We start from the raw sequence: 19,943 nt of genomic DNA, 5'->3' as shown, positions 1-19,943 counted from the left end.
ACTTTGTTGTAGCTAATAAGACAAAAGGGAGGAGGAAATTGAACGAACACTTCCCTTCCCAATAAAACCATTTTGCCAAATCAATGAACTATTTTCAATCATTTTAGGTTCTCAGCAGTATTTACAGATTTGACTAGTGTCCTCCTTACAGTATTTTCCTCATGTGGTCACTGGTTTTCTTCCAGTTTTATTTATCTCTTTTTCAGATACTAGACAGGCTCTTCTACCTCTTCATGTTCTCTAAAGTTGGGACTTCCCAGGGTTCACTCCTTGGTCCCTTTTCTACCAAAGCTCACTCTATAGGGTCTCATTCATGGTTGTAATACCTTCTATAAGTATTATGTTTAGGTCCAAATAGAATCTTTATCTACTCCCATAGTCCTTTCCCAGGCCTCCCCATTTCAGGAAAGGACAATTACCATTCACTTGCTCAGAAAACCAGAGATCATCCTTGATTTTGTACTTTCTGTCTAATCCCCCACACAATGTAGTGTCATATGTTCTTAACATTACCTTCAAAGTATATCTGCAATCTTACACCTCTCACCACTAACACCGTTCGCTGTGGTCCATGTTGCCTTCATCTCTCAGAGGAACTGCTGCAGTAATCTCTTTATTACTTTCCCATTTCCTTTTGCCTCCTGGGGCAGTTAGAATTGGTTTCAGCTCTCTGTAAAAAAATTAACCAAGGTTTAAACAAGATACATTTATTTCTCACTCATATCTGTTTGGAAGTAACAATTCCTGGGTTGTTTTGGCAACTTCATAATGTTGCCAGGGGCCTATCTTTCACCAAGGCCTTCATCTTTCACCTGTCTTCTCTATCATCTAGTACAAAGCTTTATCCTAGCATATGGTTTCCATCTGCAAGGTCATCTCATGATGAAGTTTTAGCTAATAGGTCCACATTTCAGGTCTTAGAAAGGAGGAACAAAAGAGAAGAAAAGGAACAATAGTGATCTTTAAGTAGTTTCCTAGATGTCTCAACTACACTTCTCTTCACATTTTATTTATTGGACATAACTTAGTCACATTGTCCCATGGAAATGCAATCTTTTTTTTTTTTAAATACTTTTAGTTGTAGGTGGATACAATATTCTTACTTACTTTATTTATTTTTTTATGTGGTACTGAGGATTGAACCCAGTACCTCACACATGCTAGGCAAGTGCTCTACCACAGAACTACCACTACAGCCCTGGAAATGCAATCTTTTATTCCAGGCATCAATATACAGAGTTTAAATTAGAATTCTACTTCTAAGGAGGAAAAAATAGATTCAGGTGTAAGAATGTAGCATTTTCTGTTACACATCGCTTTAGTTACTTCTTCCCCAAGGGCCAGTTAATTTTTAAAAAAATTAAATCAGATTATGACACAACCCTGTTTTACATCCTCCCCTTGTGCTCAGATTAAAATTTAGTGGCCCTGTCTTTTTCGCCAACATCATCTTTTATCCTCTGTCCCCCTCGCTCTGTTCTAGTAGCCCCAGCTTATGTTCGGTATGCTGAACTTATTCCCATTCCAGAACCTTTGCATTTGCTGTCTGTTACACAAAATGAGTGTCTTTAAAATCTTGACTCAATTCAGCATCTCACTTTATTCAGGTACAGCCTTGCCCCATGTCCTGATGTCTTTTTAAAAATGACAACTGTAGATTTATTATTAGACTTCTGTACAGCCTAGAATATCTTACTTTGGAATATTTATTCAAATCATATAAAACATGTTCCACAACTTTTACTACTTGAGTATGCCTACATAAGAATGGAATTATATTGCAATTATAATTATGTATAAATATATATTGAATTATATTTTCAAGTCAATTACTGTTTGTAGATATTTAGTTAGACATTTATCAATTTCAATTTTTGCAGTTTTGCTTTTGTACTTTTGAGCTTGAAAATTTATATGGTCCTGAATATTGTTCCAAGGGACATACAGGGTAAAACTTCCATAGAATGGCTATAAATTTTACCCTGACCAACACTCTGAAACTTCCTCATTTTTAAATCTTAGTGAAAGATTATTAATAAATGTTTTATAACATTATTTCTGCTGTGATGTCTGAATGATCTAACAATGGTTTAGAGCAGGGTTTCTCAAACTTTTCACTCTTTGACATTTTGGGAAAGATAAATCTTTGTTGTAGGGCACTTTCCCCTGACCTGTAAGATGCTTAGTGGCATCCCAGCTTTTACCCACTGATGCCAAGTAGCAAGCCCCTGTCACTCACCCCCCCACCCAGGTGTCACAAACAAGTGTTCCCAAATGTCTGGTGGGGATATCCCCAGTTGAGAACCATAGATGTAGAAGCTAAAGTTGTACAAAACTATTTACTAAAGTCCATGTACTATTAGCAGATAAGAATGGACCATGGAAGATCTCAACCTGTAAAGCTTTGCAGAATCCAAGTTTTGAACCTCAGCTTTGACACTGGTCCTGAGCAATCACTTAACTTTATGATTTAAAATGAAGGCAACGATACTGATTGTATTAGGTTGCTAGTAAGATAACCTGGTGTCTGGCACACATTGAAAAGTTCAGTATTTGTTATTTCTCTTTTATTAGTTAAAATGGAGAGATTTTGATGAAAGAGCAGCAATGTGGCTATTCCTGGCATATTCTCAGTACACAAGAAGGGAGTCTTGTGGGGCTGAGAGGTGAGGAAGGTATCCTGCCCAACTTCTTAGGAGCAGAAGGGAATTTATAGTTACCAGGAAACATGAAAACACAAATTAATTGTCAAAGGCCCATGAACTCAATGAAAATTAAATATGCCTCGGATATTTAATTACATTACAATTGTCAAGTCAATCAGTTACCTTTTGCAGACATTACTTAGGCGTTTATTAATTTCAATTTTTGCAGTTTTGCTTTTGTACCTTTGTGCTTAAAAACTTGAATGCAAAATCTGATCACTTCTTTATATTTCTGCTACCATTGTGGTTCAATTATCCTTTGGTTGATTATTGTAAGAATCTCCTGCCTGGTGATCACTCTGCCTCTGCATTACCACTCTGTAGTTTGTGTTTTCAACACGAGCAACCAATTGAGGCCTTTAAACTATAAGTTGTATCACATCTCTTTGCTCAGAACCCTCCAAGAGCATCCAGGTAAAAGCCTTTCTCCCAAGTCTGTCTCAATCTAACCTCTGATCTCATCTACTATACTCCAGAACACCTGGCCTCCTGGCTTCTGCACCATACCAAGCACACATACCTTTCTCAGAGTAGTTACACTGCTGGACTCTGTTTCCCTTAGAATCATGGCTCTGTTACTTCCCTTGGGTTTCTGCAAAAACTGTTATTTTGTTATTGAGACCTCTCCTGACTCACCTACATAAAATTGTGCTTCATGACCAAGACCCAATCCATGGCCCCATGACTCCCTCTTATTTTTACCCTGCTTCATTTTTCTTCATAGCATGTGTCTTTAGCCAACACAATCACCTATAAACACTAAAGGGCAGAGGCTTTGTTTTCTTTGCTGTTGTATTTCCAGCACCTTGAACACTGGTTGGCACATAGTCAGTATTCATTGATTTTTATTTTTAATGGATGAACAGATGATAGCAGAGACTTTCATGGAAGTAAAAATATAAACAAATGACAATAACAACAACAAACCCTGAGCACATTTGTATAAGTCAGAGATGCAGATCCTTTGGTGCCCTATATCTATTAGACTGGTTTTCTACTGCTCTCCCAAACATTTGTTCATAACAACCTGCCATAGCATCTCTCTCCCTCTTGCCCTCTCCCTCTTTCCCAAATAGTCACAAACCCTTATGATCCTAAAAACTGAGAATTATGGTGCTTATGCAGGGTTACAGGTGACAAATTAATGAATATTAGACTCAAGAGAGGTAGATATCTGTCTCATTCTGGCTGCCCCACATGTCTAATGTACCCAGGTATGGGAGATATAGAAATTTGCTCAGCTGATCCCCTTTGTGCTACAAAGTTCAGGCCCTCAGACTCATGAAGTTACCGTGGCCTGACACTCTTTTTTGATGACATGCATTATCTTATGAGCTTCCTACTATCTCTTGTATATGATTCTAGCATTCATTCTTTGGCCACATACAATTTGGCTGACACTTTTCACCTTTTTTTCCAACTGTCTAGTATCTATTTCCCTCTACTGCATTACCTCTTGGCCACTGTGTAGATTCTTGGTGGGAAGGGACTTCTAGGTCTTCATTAGGAAAAACTGAGAAGCTGGTTCCTTGCCCTCCTCCCTTCCACACATGACCTGAGAATGCCCTAGAGGAGGCTCTCTGAGGGCCCTGCAACTTGGACTGGCCCAAGGAAGGATGGGAACCCTTAGAGGGCATATGTACAGGCAATGCCATATGACTTCCTTATTCTTACCACTGTTGAAATTCCTACTTTATAACTGTTTGGTGCTACTCTACTTCTTGCTTTTTCCCAGCCTGGTCCTCAGGCCTTGTGTTAATTATAAGAACTCCTGATACTTTTTTTTTTTTTTTTTTTTTGTGATACTGGGGATTGAGCCCTAGGATACTTTACAACTGAGCTACATCTCCATCCCTTTTTTATTTTGAGACAGAGTCTCACTAAGTTGTTTAGAGCTTCACTAAATTGCTGAGGCCCTAACCTGGAATTTGCCTGGGAATTGCTATCACTGGTATTTCAGGTATGTGCCACTGCATCCAGCGTCCTGATTACCTTTTCATATACTCTGTTGCACATGATTTAGTTATTGGTGTTTTCTGCTTATAAATCCCCAATCCTCTCTGAAACACACCTTGATCATAGTGAGACCAATCTAGTTTTTTGCCCCAAGCTCTGCTAGGAGCAAATACTAAGGAGCAAATAGAATCATTCATAGCAGAGTAAAAGAGGTGGCAACAAAGTATCTTATTTGGTTTCCTCTCATAGCATTTGTGTTAGTTTTGTAATGCTGCAAACAAATTACCATGAATTTAATGGCTTAAAACAACACTCATTTATTATCTACAAGTCTCTGTAGGTCAGAGTTCCCAAGTGGCATAACTGGTTTTCTTCTCACAGACTCATCAGGCTGAAATCAAGATGTGAGCCAGGCCTGCCATCTCATCTGAGGCTCAAGATACCCTCCAAGATCACTGGTTGTTGGCAGGATACATGTCCTTAGAGAGGCAGGATTGAGGTCCCCATTTCCTTGCTAGCTGTTGGAAAGGAACCACTCTCAGCTGCTAGAGGATGTATTCAGGTCCCTGCCATGTGTGGGTCTTTGCTTTTGTGGTGGTGTGCTTCTTCTAGGACAATGGGAGAGCATCTTTTGGGGCTTTGAATTTTTCTGACTTCTTCCATCTCCGACCTCTAGACTGTCTTTCAGGGGTTCATGTCATGAAGTTGGGCCCAGCCATAGTCAAGAAGTGTTTCCATGCACTCCTGGGAGCGGGAATCATGGGGTCATGTAGGAATTCTGACTACTGCAATATTCCTACTAGGCTGCCACTTGGAGAAGTCTGTTCCTTGGCTCAAAATTCTCGTATGTATTTAGAGATGATAAATCCTGGACTGTTGGCTGTAGTGGCTAATAGCTATAGACAAAGTTGTCCTACTGGGTCTTATTGGAGAGCAATGTATTTGGGTACCAATATGGAGGCTTATTAATATTTGTAGAACATTAACATTGTTAATAACAATGTTAGGTAGATTGTGTGCATTTGTGTGAGTGTGTGTGTGTGTGGTGTTACAGACACATTTGTGCATTTGGGGGTGTTTATTTCTTTAGATGGTGTAGCTCTAGAAGCTGCCTTCCGATTGGAAGAATCACATAACAGATCTACTCTAGTCAGAGATCTCCAGTCATGGGGATCTGAGCCAATGTCATTGCCACCTCTCATTTATTAGGAAAAGGGATTATTCTCCATCAGCCATTTGGCAAAATTGAAACAAAGTAATTGTAACACAACAGTGTCATAGGATCCATGACACCTGCTTTAAAAATAAATCTCCTGGCTTTGTCTTTCCCTTTATTTTCAATAAATGCTTCAGTATTATTGCCACTGCATTAATCTAGCAGCAGGAAACCATTATCCTATGACAACAGTCTCTCCCATTAACATTATCTTTTAATTTTAAGATTGTTTAGATGACTGCTAGAAGCTACTAAATTAAGATTAAAATGAACAAAGAATTATTTTGTTTAAGCTAAGTGTTTAGTCAAGTCAGCTGCCTCCAATCTTGACTGCTTTGGCAAAAGAGACACCATTATTTTTGTATCCGATTACAAAATACCATTTGGATATAAGTTGAAATTTCCAGAAATCGAGACATGTTTTAAATGTCATCTGGGAAATAACCATTAAATTTTAAATTATTATTTATATTGCTTGCCATATTACATAGTATTAAGAGTTGAAAATACTGTTATTTTTCTAGGAAGCAATTGTTGTAGTAAATAAAACAATAATGAAATCACAATGATGAAAACTCAATAAAGGAATAAAGGAAACATTTGTCTAGTAGAGTTTACCCTGAAAAATAATTGAATTTGGAGAATGCAGCAAAAATGAGACAGGAGGAAAAAACACAAAACTAAAAAAGAGTTGTGATTATTGGCGATTATTATTTAATATTCTGACAGTTATATCACATTAAACAGTATCTGTAAGTTTTATATTGAATATATTACGAGCTTGTTTTCAAACAGTAACTAACTTGCCTACTATACATTAATCTAAAAATTCTCTTTTATTCTATCGGCTGTATCCTAACACTAGAAGAGACTCTTTAAAATCTTCAGTATGTGTTTTGCTCCACCTTCATCTGTTCCAATGGCCTTGGTGTTTTCTTTCCAAGGAGCAGAGGCTGGAATCACTACAAATAAGGAATATATCTAAATAATTATTAGAATAGTGAGATTGTACATTCAATAGTTGAGATCTGTGATTACCAACTCCCATGAGTAAACCACACAGAATAAAATTAATAGAAACTGAGTTTCTGTTTTAATAGAATCTTTTCAAAGGAAAAAAGAAAAGGCTTGAATTGTGAATTCCCCCATACTCTTAATGTAGTTCAAGTAGGCCATCAATATGTGTCCTATTTACTGATAGGTGCAAAATAGGTGGTGGGAGATCAATCAAAACCCCCTTCCATAAATTATCATGACTTCTAGAAATTATCAAAACTTCACTGGAGTGTCATATGTAGTCTTCCCAGCAATGAGTTATAGTCAATAATTCATTCCCTGACGGAGCTGATAACAGGCAGATATTCTAATAATGTGCTAGGATTTACTACTGGACACAAGCAGTAAGTAGGAATTTCAATGCAATGTTAAAATGTTATCTCAGTGGAGAAAAGCAATAAAAACAGGACGGAGGGAGGCATCTGGGTATGATGCTTCGATGTTTTAACCCTCTAATTAGAGAAAACATGTATAAGGTAGTGTTGTTTAAGTTTTCATTCCTTTTTTGAAGCAAATTGTTTCAAGAGTATTATTTTGTAATGACTTCTCCTGGTCTTATTGTTGGTGAGCACAGCAGTTGGGTCTGAAAAAAAATGCTAAAACTAAAGTCCATTTTATTTTTCGGTTGTTTCCCCAAATTTGAAAATGGCTTCCCTTGAATATTTTCCTCTTAAAGGAAACTTCCAAAAATATTATCATCATAGACTAAAGGTCTTAAATATATTTTCAGTGATTTCTTATCATACAGAGAAATCGACAAATTTGCTTTCTCTGTCAGAATGTTTTGAAGCTAGAAAAGAAGTGGTGATTCATCAAAAACAATTTTATTATGAAATATGATTTATGTTGAGAAATATAAATGATGACGTTATAATGTGTACCTCTGTGCGGAGGGAACACATTTTAGTCAATTGAATTATCCAATTTTATTATTTTAAAAAATCCATATCTGGTTGTTCTTTTTATTCAGAAAAATTTATGGTGCTGTATAGAGTAGAAATGTGTGTTTTTCAAATCTATGGACAGCTATGGATTGTACTCCCCTAATTCCAACAGGGCCATTCATTACAATTGGATGAATAAATATTATAATAATATTTATCAATTCTTTTGGTGAGCAAATAGGAACTAGTGCTAATACTTTCAAATACTACATTTTATTACAAATATATACAGAGATAATGCTTAATTATAATCAATACTACAATTAAAAATGACACTAACTAAAGACGTTGTGGTTGGGGCAATTAATTTCTGAATTACTAGCTTTTTTAAAATTTTAAAACAAGAATAGTTAAAGAAAACATAAGGGAGAATGAATTGTTTTATTGCCTTAGTTTCTCTATCAATAAATGCTTATTTCCATCATTTTAGAGAGGAATGATAATTTTAAATGGAATCATTATTTTCTACTGCATTTATAATTTTAATATATCTCCTTAGTAATAACCACTTCACATATATACAAATGACGCAGTAATATCTATATCCTCTTTTGTAACTATTACAAAATTAAATTTATTCATGCAAAGATTTGACTCAACTTTAATAAACATTGTCTGTCAACCTGTTAGACCACTGAGAAGACCCTAATGAAAATATAATATACTCATGCATGTAGTCTAATGATTTATCAGCAGTGATATTTGCAGAATATCATTTGTGCTTGAATTTTGTTGACAAAATTTAGTCTTAGAAATAGGTAGTATGAGTAAGCCAAATAATTTTCCTTATGAAATCATTGCTATGAAATATATTCACATATCAAGATTTACGAATAGTTCTGAGGCCAATTTGGGGGATTTTTAAGCTGATGTTCCTACTCTCATATGAAGAAAACAAGTCATTTCTTGCCACTGCAACACAGAGATCTTGCTACATCAGGCAAAATGCTGGGGCACAGATGTGGTCCCTTCTTTCCCATCATCTCCAGGAGCTTTAAGTGTCCTAATGAAATAGAATAATTAAATCTATACCTTAAATTTCATTTCCAACTATAACAATATCAATGCTATTTTTCCCCCTCAGTCATTATTTTACTTTAATAAAATCAACTTCTTCACTATGTTTTTTTTTTTTTTTTTTGTACCAGGGATTGAACCTAGGGGTGCTTAACCACTGAGTCACATCCCCAGCCCTTTTTTGTATTTTATTTAGAGACAGGATCTCACTGAATTGCTTAGGGCCTTGCTAAGTTGCTGAGGCTGGTTTTGAACTCAAAATCCCCCTGCCTCAGCCTCCTGAGCTGGGATTACAGGTGTGTGCTACTGTACCCAGCCTCGCTATGTTTTTATATTGCCCTATAAAATAGTAGTTAGGATAGAATTTTCTAAATAGTGGCTAATATAATTTGACGAGGTATTTACCAAGTGTGATCACTGGGATTACTTAAAAAAAAAGAATGTTCTAATAAGGCAACAATCTACCCCTTATCACATAAAACATTTAGTGAGATATCTATAAGAGATTTTGATAAATCTTAAAAAGACAGTAAATCCAAAATATTATTATCAATATTTTAAAGCCAAGATATGGTTCCTTGAAATGTAGTCTTTTAGAGATGTAGCCTTGATGAGTTGGACATAAACCCCTATTCTTAAATGCTGCCAGTTGCCCCAGCTCTACTTACTGTACAGAACCCCCCACCTCCAGCCCAAGCAGTAACACAAAGCAATGGTACATGTCCCTGCTGCCATTCTTCTTCCTTGGGCATTCTCTGTTGCTAACTATCATTCCTTCTTCTCTTCACATTGGAATATGTCATCCCAGCCTCAAGCATTTCAGATTCACTTTGCAGGAGCTTTTTTATTTCAGGGGATTTCTGTGATGACAGTAATACAGTTGGGATGATTTTTTAAAAGTCCTTCCTAAAAAGACTTCCTTCCCAAACAGTTTTGCATTGACTTTAAAAGGATGAAATCTTTTTTTTTTTTTCCTGAGAAAGAGCTGGGGCACTTGTCTTGGAGGTGACCATATCAGCATGGAAAGCAGCATGGGTCCATGTGGAAACTCTGTTTGTCCTTGCAGATTCTTAGAGAAGGGTCACTTGGAGAATACAACAATGCTCATGTTGAAGGACTAGGAGGAAAAGAAGGGAAGAAGATATGTACAAATAATTTAGGAAGAAATGATGGTTTAATCTAGGACCAATATGGTTCCTACATGTAAACAAAATTTAAGACAGAAATCATTTGAGTTGCTTTCTTTTCCAAAACACCATACTTATTTTTTATTTTATTTTATCATTTTAAGTGAGTAGGCTGAATGATTAATGTGGAACGTCAGCAGAGGGTTCTCCAACTGCTGGGTACAATATAACATTATTTTGAGTTAGGCAATTTCATTCTACATGGGGATTATTACTTGAAGTATTGTTTTTATGTTTGTTTGAAGAATGTCCTTATACAGAACTCTTTTTACCCACAATGAACTTGTATGTGTTTACACAGTTTTTGTGTATTTTGTATCAGTCGAAATGAAAGACTGATATTGGTACCTCATTCAGGCAGGTACTTTCAGACCACAAATCTTGCTACCCAGATGAGAAAGGAATGCAAATGCAAAGAATGCAGAAATAAAGGCTACCCAGAGGTGGCGCTGTGGTTAAAGTACACCTGAATTTTGATTACAGTGAATGGTTTTACTCCCTACCCCTCAGAGGAGAGATGTTAACCATTATCACTTTTCTATTTCTATAACCACAACATCAGCAAATAAAGCTCTTTGGTAATACACTCCCACCCACTCCGATCTACAGGGATATGTATAAAGACCTAACTCCACACACAATTAGAGCCAAAACTCAAAAACCATCTCCTAAAGCATAGGCCTATTATAGTCTAGAAATCTGTATTCAAAGTTCTGTACCTCCTTCTCTCCCTCCTTCCATACAAACTACCTGGATCCTTTGGTGAATCATTCAGTGATATCTGAAATGTTCCTGGCTAAATTTCTAACATTTTAGAATTTAAAAATTCATTTTAGTGTACACTCTAGAAATGTCACAATTCATTATAGCTATACATTATATACTATGTATATACATTATATACAATGTGTTATAAGTTCTATTTAAAAAAATCACTTTAAAAAAGAAAAAAAATAAAGATCACTGGCTTAATTTCCTCACTTTTAGATGTGAAATTAAAGCCCTGAGAAGGAAATCTACTTGCATATGACAAATTCTAACATAATTGTAGCACACTAAGATCCTGTGTCATCTCATTTTATTATAAATTATTGAAAAATTAAAAATGAACCCTAGGAATTAAAATGTATCATTTTCGTGTGTGTGGAGGGGTTCATTTCCTCATTTGGTGTGGGTTTTCTTGATTAACCTTCAAGGAACATTACATCTTTTCTAAGTTGGCCTTCTTTAATCACAACTTTTTCAGCTGTTTTTTTGTTCAGGACATTTAAATTATTATCACAGTTTTAATGATTTCTTTAAAATGTTTTTTTATATGTGCCCAAGGTGAAGTGATCATAACAATGCAATTTTAAATACAAATCAGTAAAATTAATTCATTTAATTTTAACATGTTAGGAATTTAAGATGCTTGAATAAAGAAATGAGTATTTTAATTGGTATTTAAAACGTCCTCTGCCTAGTTTTATAGGCAATAATTATTCTTTCTTTTGCAGTCCTAATTTGGTGGTTTAAAGGACAGAAATTCCCCAACAGACACTAAAACCATGAATGTTCAACATGTGCATTGTCTTGCCAGATTCTCCCTCACGTTCCTTTCCTCAATCTAGCAGTACTGTGAGTAATACAATATACGAAAACTTTTCCCACAAGGCTGGTTTTACTTAATGATACTTAGCAGAAGGGCTTTGCACTTTCATGATAATTTCCAACAGAAAAACCTCTCTGGAACTTCCTAATAATAATCAGACCTAATATTAGCCTCAGATCAGAGATTTCTTAAACCTATTTGGCAGAGTAAGTGAAGCTGAATGACTAGATATTCAAGCTTCTAGGCTGAGCTTGGGCCCGGGAAAGAGACTCTCTGGTTAGCATCCTAAAAGCATTCCTCAAATCTTGATTTATACGAGAAAGGACATTTCTTACCCTTCAGAGGTTGTAGGATAGAAAATGTTGTAAGTAACTTCCATTGCTTTGGGGTCTGAGAAACTCAACGTTCCGTCCTCCACATTAGGAGGAAGGGAGGGTATAGCAATGCGTTTTCCCAGAAGTTTTTTTTTTTTAACTTTGAAAATAAGGATTGTGGTTTGTACATCATCAGCAATTGACAAGTATCTCTGAAATGCCTTCTAAGCTCTTAGTTTATATTCGGGTTAATGGGAAAAGGGAGATTTATCAGTATTTAGGCAGGAACTATTATTTTTCCCTTGTTAACTAAACTTCCACTAAGATTCATAAATATCCAACATCGTGAATTAAAACAAAAACCACCTCTTTTGCATGTGTGTGCGCTTGTGGTGTGAAATACACCGCTTTGATGCAGAAAGATTTTTCTTCCCAAACAGGAAGAGACCCATTTCTGAGAAAGTTTCTCAGTTTTCCTCTGGATTTGAGGGGAGGGCAATCCCGAGAGGCGAGCGGTTGCGGGTCCTAGGGGTCCCCGAGCGCCGAGAGGCAGGTGCGGCTCCGAGTCCCGGATTGCGATCCCGGGCCGTGAAGGCAGCCCAAGCCGGGTCCCCAGCGACCAGCGCCGGGGCCACTTTTCCCCACCTGATTCCGGCCGGTCCCTGCGCCTTCCTCGGTCGGCTCCGCTGCCTCACTCACTCCCCCGCCCCCTTAGTCTCCTTTCAGTCATCCCTTTGTCCTTCCCCGGATTGGCAGGTTTTATTATTCCGCCTGAACAATCCGGCCGCCCAGTGGCTGAGGGTCGCTGACGTCGGCGGCAGAGCCGGGGAGTAGTTGGGATTTTGTTCTGTCAGTAACACATGTGTAAGAGCCGCGGAGGGAGCGAGCGAGCCGGCTAGAGGCCAGCGCCGCCGCCGCCGCCGCCTCCGAGCCGGGCAGCAGCAGCCCCGGCAGCGGCGCAGCCTTCAGCGCGCCGGGCTGCGGCCGCCCGCAGCCCCCGACTCCAGGCGCACCCGCCGGCCAGCCTCCGCACCGGCCGCGGCCGCTCGCGGATCTTGTTTTTGAGGCTGCTCCACGGCCGGCGGTGCTTGGCCAAGCCGCCGCCGCCGGCCCCGAGCGAACGAGCGAGCGGGCGCGCGGGAGGGAGGAAGGCGGCGGAGGAGGAGGAGGAGCGGGAGGCGCGCGGGCGCGGGCGGGGGCGGGGGCCGCCGGGCGGGGGCATATACAAAGTGAAGCCACATTGCCAAACTTGCAGCAGCGATTGCAGCAGTTGCTGCCGCTGCGCCGCGCCTGAAGCCGCGCCGCGCGGGCCGAGGGCTCCTGCAGCTGCTCGCGCGCAGCCAGAGGCGGAGGAGAGGACGAGAACTGGGACTGACACTTCTGCTCCTGGCCGCCGGCCACTTACGCGGCGACCCCCAACCCGCCCCAGAGCAACGCGATTAAAAAAAAAAAAAAAAAAAAAAAAAAAAAAAAGCAGCCCTTAGCCCCCTCCTCCCCTTTCCTGCTTCTGCGAGAACTCGCTCCCTCCCTCCAGCTCCGCCAGCCGAGGCGCCCCTTCCTTGGAAGCCGAGCGGCTTCGCTCGCATTTCGCCGCCGCCGCCTCGCAATATTGCAATATAGGGGAAAAGCAGGTAAGGGGGCGGCTGGGGAGCCGTGAACTGGGAGGGTGGCGCGGGGGAGGGGGCCGATTGGGGCTGGGGCTGTTTTCCTTGGCTTCCTTCCCTTGACCGTCCCAAATTGCAAGTAAACAATACGTCGCCTTAGATAATGCGCGAGTCTGAAACTACCGAGGCCGGCCTGCGAGCTAGAGCGGAGGGCAGCCCCGGGCCGCCAGCTTTGTAGCGGTTCCTGCTTACAAAAGGGTTCTTGGAGACCCGGCTGGTGGAGACTCTGGAGGGGGTGGGGACGTTTCTAGTTCCAAAGGGAAAGGCAGGGGCTGCTTGGATGAGGATTTAAGTATAAGAAGTAGTGTGTGCGGGAGGGGGACAGTCACGACCCTTCCCCCCTCCAGTAAACACTATTTTTGAAACAGTGGCAGAAAGGATCTAAGTGACCAGAATTCGGTATTGTTGGTTCTTTAAAAAAAATTCCTCTTGGCTTATAAGTCTTTTGTTCCAATCCAGGAGAAATCCGGTGAATCACCTAATTAAAATCAAGACATGAATTAAGCATCCATTTTTGTACTACAAATTGCCAGCGCTACGTTTGTCCCTCCCTTGGTCTCCATTAAAAAACACCAGAGACGTTGTTAAAGGGGGGCAGATTTTGCCTCTAGCTGCCACTTCTGCTTTCTATTTCACTGACTATCCCAGGACCTAAATTGCTTGGCTATGTAATTACTAGAGTATAAGCCTATTTAACTTAAAAGCTTTCTTTTCTTTCTTTCTTTCTTTTTTTTTTTTTTTCCAACTCTAAATGAAACTTGATGAGGGCCCGTCCTTAGTTATCAGGGGAGTCAGTTTCTGGTCAGTCCTCTTGATTCATCTCTTTTAGATTTAATCAGCATTAAGGTATTGCTTGTCCTTAAGAGCTTTAGCTAATGGGGTTACTGGATGCTTTTCTCAGTGTAATGTTTCCTTTTCAAAAAAATATACATATATATTTACCTCTCACCAAAGATGGGGGCGGGGAACAGCTTGGAATCTCCTCCCTCCCTCGCCCCTTTTAAAGGAATTCGGACGATTAAAACGTTGGGGGGAAACAGTTTAAAGACCTAGGGCAGGAAATGCAGATTCATTTGGGTTAGGGCTGAAATTGTAACAAAAAGCAATTCCTCGAGTAAATGCATCAGATAAATCAATTTACATAAAGGTATGATGCATTCGGATAAATGCAATGCTAATGGGTTTTAGAGTGGTCCTGTTTCCAAAGTCTCAGGGTTTTGTTACAGCTTAATTGGTGCAGTTCTTATTCTGGTTTATTGTGCGGTCACTGGACACACGTTCCGGGACTCTTTCGGAGGAAATGTGTTTAAAATCAGCCTATTTAAGGAACTCGAGTCCTTGTTTGGTTCCCTCTCCCTCGTTCTTTTGCAGCAGCCAAGTTGGGCCAGGGACAGGCAAAGTTCGCCCTCTCTCTTCTGAGGTATCAGCTGAATGTCTTGAGCAGATAGCTGGGAGTCTTGGGGGGGAGCCCACACTCTCGGCTTACAGAGGACAAAGACAAAACAGGCTGCTTAATTGGCAGTAAATAACTTGATCTTTTTATAGAATAAGTGACTGAGGGAACACTAGGACTTTATTGGACTCAGGATTGGAGGCAACAAATTAATCGGTTTAGGCTAAGCTTTATAAATTGATTCCTATATTATACCCCAGTTGCTTCTCTCATGGCATTCAGTAGGAAGAGTGGGGAATGTTTAAAAGCAGTTTTTGGTGACAGCAGGACTTGGCTCGTGTATAACTTGTGCATCCCTTAATAGTGCCTTCTCGAATATTACCTATACGCACCCCCCCCCCTTGTAGTAACAAAGCTTTAGCATTTAAATTGGTGATCAAGGGCAGATTACTGAGACCAAAGTGGAGAGTGTTTGTATAGGAAGTTAACAGGCATCCTAAAGTTCAATGATCTATTATTCTTGCCTGTGTCCTGAAAACCCAGAGAAAACACTCATTGATCTTGAAAATGAAATGAGATTTGGAACAATAATGGGAGATGGCGGTCACCACAATGGCATGTGAAAGGTGCTGTTTAAAATACGAAAAACCAGTTTCGCAACTTTACACACCGCACCCCCTCCCGCCACCTTGCCTCCCCTCCCACCACCACGCTCTCCATCTCCCCTCTGCCGGTCCCTCCCTCCTTCCCTTTCAGAAAACCCAACTATTTCCAACTTGTGAACTGCAGCTGCACTTCCCAGGGCAGAGCTCTGGAGGGAACGTGGCTCCGGCGGGGCCGCCGCCTCCCCACGCCCCTCGGCTGGCTCGCGGGGCTCGGCGGGGGCTGGGGAGGGGCCGGGCGCGGCGGTGGGTGGGTTTGACCCTCATTTGCTGGAGGCGGGCGGCGGCGACGGCGGCGGGGAGGAGGGGGCAGTGGGCGGAGGCGGGGGCTGGGAGGAGGCGCTGCGAGGGGTGGAGCGCGCCGCCGAGCTCGCTCTCGGAGTTTTGACAGTACCGGAGCTGAAATTGTCAGCGGCGGCGAGCGCAGGAAAGTTGAGAGGAGCTCGTGGCCCCAGAACAAAGCTTGAGAAAAGTAAACAGGCAGCTGCTGCCGGCGAGCCTCCCTTCTTTCCTCTCTCGCCTAGCCTCCTTCCCGCCCTTGCCTTGCTGCTTCCTTCCAGCAGCTCCGGGGGGAGGAGGGGAATGGGCTTGCTCTCTCTTCGGCGATTACTAACTTTTGCGTCGCCCCTGTTTTGTCTTTCTCTCCCTGTCCCCTTCCCGCCCTCTGCAGACCATGGTGAATCCGGGCAGCAGCTCGCAGCCGCCCCCGGTGACGGCCGGCTCCCTCTCCTGGAAGCGGTGTGCAGGCTGCGGGGGCAAGATTGCGGACCGCTTTCTGCTCTATGCCATGGACAGCTACTGGCACAGCCGGTGCCTCAAGTGCTCTTGCTGCCAGGCGCAGCTGGGAGACATCGGCACGTCCTGTTACACCAAGAGCGGCATGATCCTTTGCAGAAATGACTACATTAGGTAAGTCTGATGGCTTTTCCCGAGGTGGGCAAGCACAGCCGTGGCAAGGCCAAAGTTGATGGAAAGGAGCCTGCACCTATGGAAAGACATGACAGCCTTCACCTCAAAAACCTTCTGATGAGTAGAAATTTAAGGGATTTAAGAAGCATGTACTAGTCTCGGTATTTGATGACAAATAAGGGACAAATGCCATACAAAGTAAAAACTCCCTTCCAGTAAACTGGGCCGTTATAGGTGCAAAGGTTGAGCACCCCTAAGTGTTCAGTCTTGACTTTAGGCTAAAAATAAGCACTTCAAGTGGGAGTTAAGCTGCTTTTTAAAAGCAAGGTAGGGACCCAACCTTAGAGGCAAAAGGTTGACTTAAAAATAAAAGTGTAGTTAGTGAAGAAATTGTCTGTAGGGATGGCTAATTATGATATTTGCATAAGCACCTTTAAACTTTTTTTTGAGTGGACTACTCTGACATTCTTTGTGCTTCTTGTGAAAAATGCTGATTATCTATCAGTTTAAAGACTTGTAATTCTTTTTATAGCAAAAAGCCCCAAAACAAAGCCTAGTGGTAATGTTTTTCATACTGTTACTTGGAGGCTTGCTCAAATGTTGGTGTGTGGTTTGCAATGTAGAATTTGCTTTTTTTTTTTTTAATTTGAAGAACATTCAGGTTTTGGGTTTTTTGTTGTTGTTGTCATTTGTAGCACTGCCCTTGATCCCCAAAAGAGATTTAGAAAAAGAGGCTATAGAATTATACTAATCTTGCGTTTTAAAGCAATGTATAGGAACATTCATATGTCCATGTAAGCAGTCTTTTCCAACAAGTTTCAGTGCAATTAATGGAAAGAATTCAGGAGGTCAGGTGCCTATAGGATCTTTTCAGGTGAACTCAAGCTACTTAAACTCATTAATTTGAAAGGAGGCATTTGAAGGATTACACATTTAATTTGAGTAAATGGTTTGATAGACTGATGCACATGAATGCTTCTAGGAGGTGTTCTGTTTCAACATCCAGTAATTAAAAAAAAAAAAAAAAAAACAACCACACGCACACCGTTGGTACTGTAGAGAACTGAACATTTCATTATATTTAAATTTCTGCCCTTCAATCTTTTTCTTTATAGGAATTAATAGAAAATTTTGTTCTTTCTTCAATGCGGGTAAATCAGTGGATGAGATATTTTGTTCAAAGTTTAGCTCCATTGTAATTCACTTCACTGCAGCTTATACTGCAAAAGATCCCACTGCTGTTCAGAGTATGGGTATGTTTACCTCAGTGATAATCATTAATGTAAAATGATGGAGTAAAATGATGTTTGGTTATTTTGATAATGCAACCTATATCCACTCTGCTGGCATCCTCAATCAGTCATGTAAAAGAAATATAGAGAGGGAGAGGGCTTTTATTTTTAAATTAAGATGGCTGCATTAATTTCGCTAAGTGTTCTTTTAAAAGTAAATGTTGAAAAATCAGCAGGAGCCAGGGGTGTAATGCTTTCTGGTCCTCCTTCCAAGCAATGCCATGAGCTTTGATAAAATTGTAATTAAATAGAGAGCAATACTGTGGTAAGAAAGGAAGGTGGTTTGAAGAGGAAAAACTGACAGTGCAATTAAGATTTGGTGAATGGTAGTTTCATCTCTTTCTCTAAGTTGCCTTAAAAAAAAAAAAAAAACTTCATTTCTGATTACCACTAATTAAAGAGAAGATGGGTCCACTTGCATTCCCTCAGGACAAGTTTAGGCAAGTGGCTTCCTGGGAATCTAATCCATTCCTTTCCCTATTCTTGGGGCCAAATATAAATGCCCATTTGGTGTTTTCTTGTGACCTAATGGAGTAGTGGAGGATGGGGTGCCCAGCTCTGAGCCTTAATTGATGGATCCATAGTCTCACTCTTTCTTTTTGCCTCTGAATCTGGGAACTGGAGTTTGGCTTGCTCTTGAACTCGATGCTACCCTGAGACTCATATTTATCCGGGAGAGATGAGTTCCAGTTCACTACTAAATGGATCATCACCTAACACTTTGGTCAGGGCTCACCAGCAGCCAATTTAGAGATCTCAGAAGCTAGTGTTCCCTCTCCCTGTGTCCATCAAGATGCCCAAAAGGGTGGGAAGGTGGGGGAGGTGCTGAAGTTCCTTTTCTCTCAGCTAACCCCTGCCCAAACTCCCCCTAAGTCCACTTGTTGGAGATTTCAGTGCCACACGGACAGCTACTGAAGAGTGGAGTAATCTGCTCGCTGGCCACCAGGTGAAGAGGAGGACCCGGACCACAGAGCGATTTATGAAGGGGCTTTTAAATTGTCTGACTTTGAGGTGTTGTGTGTGTGTGTTTAAACAACCAGGATCAACCAATATCCGGCTAAAAAGCTGCGGGAGAGCTGGGAGAGGCCAGCGGGGGTGGGGTAGGAAGGATAGGGGGAACGTTTTTCCCCAGTCCCCTCCCCCTCCGTGGCCAAGTGTCGTTTGGGCCGAGCTGGGCTTCTGCCTCCTCTCTCCTAGATTTCAGATAAAGCGGCTGCCTTGCTGCAGCGAATCTGCACAATTAAAAGCTTTAATTAGTGGCTCCTCCATTTTCTTAGTTCTGATGGGCTTTATCTAATGAGATCTGGTCTCTGGCTTAGATCTGCTCCGAATGACGTGTCCGCAATGAATGAGAGCTGCGTCGCAAACAAAACATTTAATTAACAAAATTGGCCTCTAAGAGAGGGAGGGAAAGGCTGGAGGGGGGTGTGGAGAGGAGGGGGAGGGTGGATCTTAAAGGGACCAACGCCTGCTTCCCCCCGACCTCCCCAAAGTCCGGGAACCTTAGAAACTGCCCCCATCCCGGGCTCCCGACCCCTCGGCTCCATCCGAGCGCCAAGTAGCTTCGGAAACTCCAGATCTCTTTCCTCTAACCCTCTTTCCTCCGCCCCCTCCTTGGGCCCAAAGACTGCCTCGGAAAGTGCTGCGAGAGGAGGAAGTTCGGGGACCGACGGGTGGGGCTCCAGGTCCGGGGAGGGCGAGGAAACGCGCCGGAAGCCCGGGTGGCGGTGGTCGGCGAGACCTTCCTCGCGGGCTTGGTGGGGCCAGGGCCGGCGCCGCCAGAGGCCACAGCAGAGGCGCCCAGCGGCCAGCGGCCTCGGGCCCGCGAGGGGGCGAGCGCAGGGCGGGAGCCGGTGAGCCGGTCGCGCTTTCTTCCCCCGGCTCCGCTCGGGCGGTTCACGTGGCGCCCGCAGCCGCAGTGTGCTTGGCGCGGCCGGGGTGGGGGATTGGTGGTGGCTGGTGGTGGAGGGTGTGTTTGGGGAGGGGGGTAGCGTTAGGAATCGAGGCGCCGCCAGGCAGCGAGTTCATTTCCCTGGT

The 19,943-nt window shown here is 41.8% G+C and overlaps 1 protein-coding gene across 4 annotated transcripts in view; it reads left to right on the top strand.

The window, feature by feature from the left end:
* The first annotated feature begins 12,842 nt into the window (after positions 1-12,842).
* Lmo4 (LIM domain only 4) overlaps positions 12,843-19,943 on the top strand; it is a 16,830-nt gene continuing 9,729 nt past the window's right edge. The window contains exons 1-2 of one of the 4 annotated variants that reach the window (XM_047551451.1): positions 12,843-13,617; positions 16,376-16,614. In XM_047551451.1, coding sequence (XP_047407407.1) covers positions 16,379-16,614 — 236 coding nt within the window. In that variant the 5' untranslated portion in view covers positions 12,843-13,617; positions 16,376-16,378. Of the gene's footprint in view, positions 13,618-15,819; positions 15,956-16,039; positions 16,178-16,375; positions 16,615-19,943 lie in introns of those variants that run through there. The other 3 variants (XM_047551444.1, XM_047551470.1, XM_047551459.1) reach the window with 3 other exon arrangements.

The sequence above is a fragment of the Sciurus carolinensis genome, chromosome 1, assembly GCF_902686445.1.
Source record: "Sciurus carolinensis chromosome 1, mSciCar1.2, whole genome shotgun sequence".
NCBI lineage: Eukaryota > Metazoa > Chordata > Mammalia > Rodentia > Sciuridae > Sciurus > Sciurus carolinensis.
This window is presented reverse-complemented; position numbering and strand designations above follow the sequence as displayed.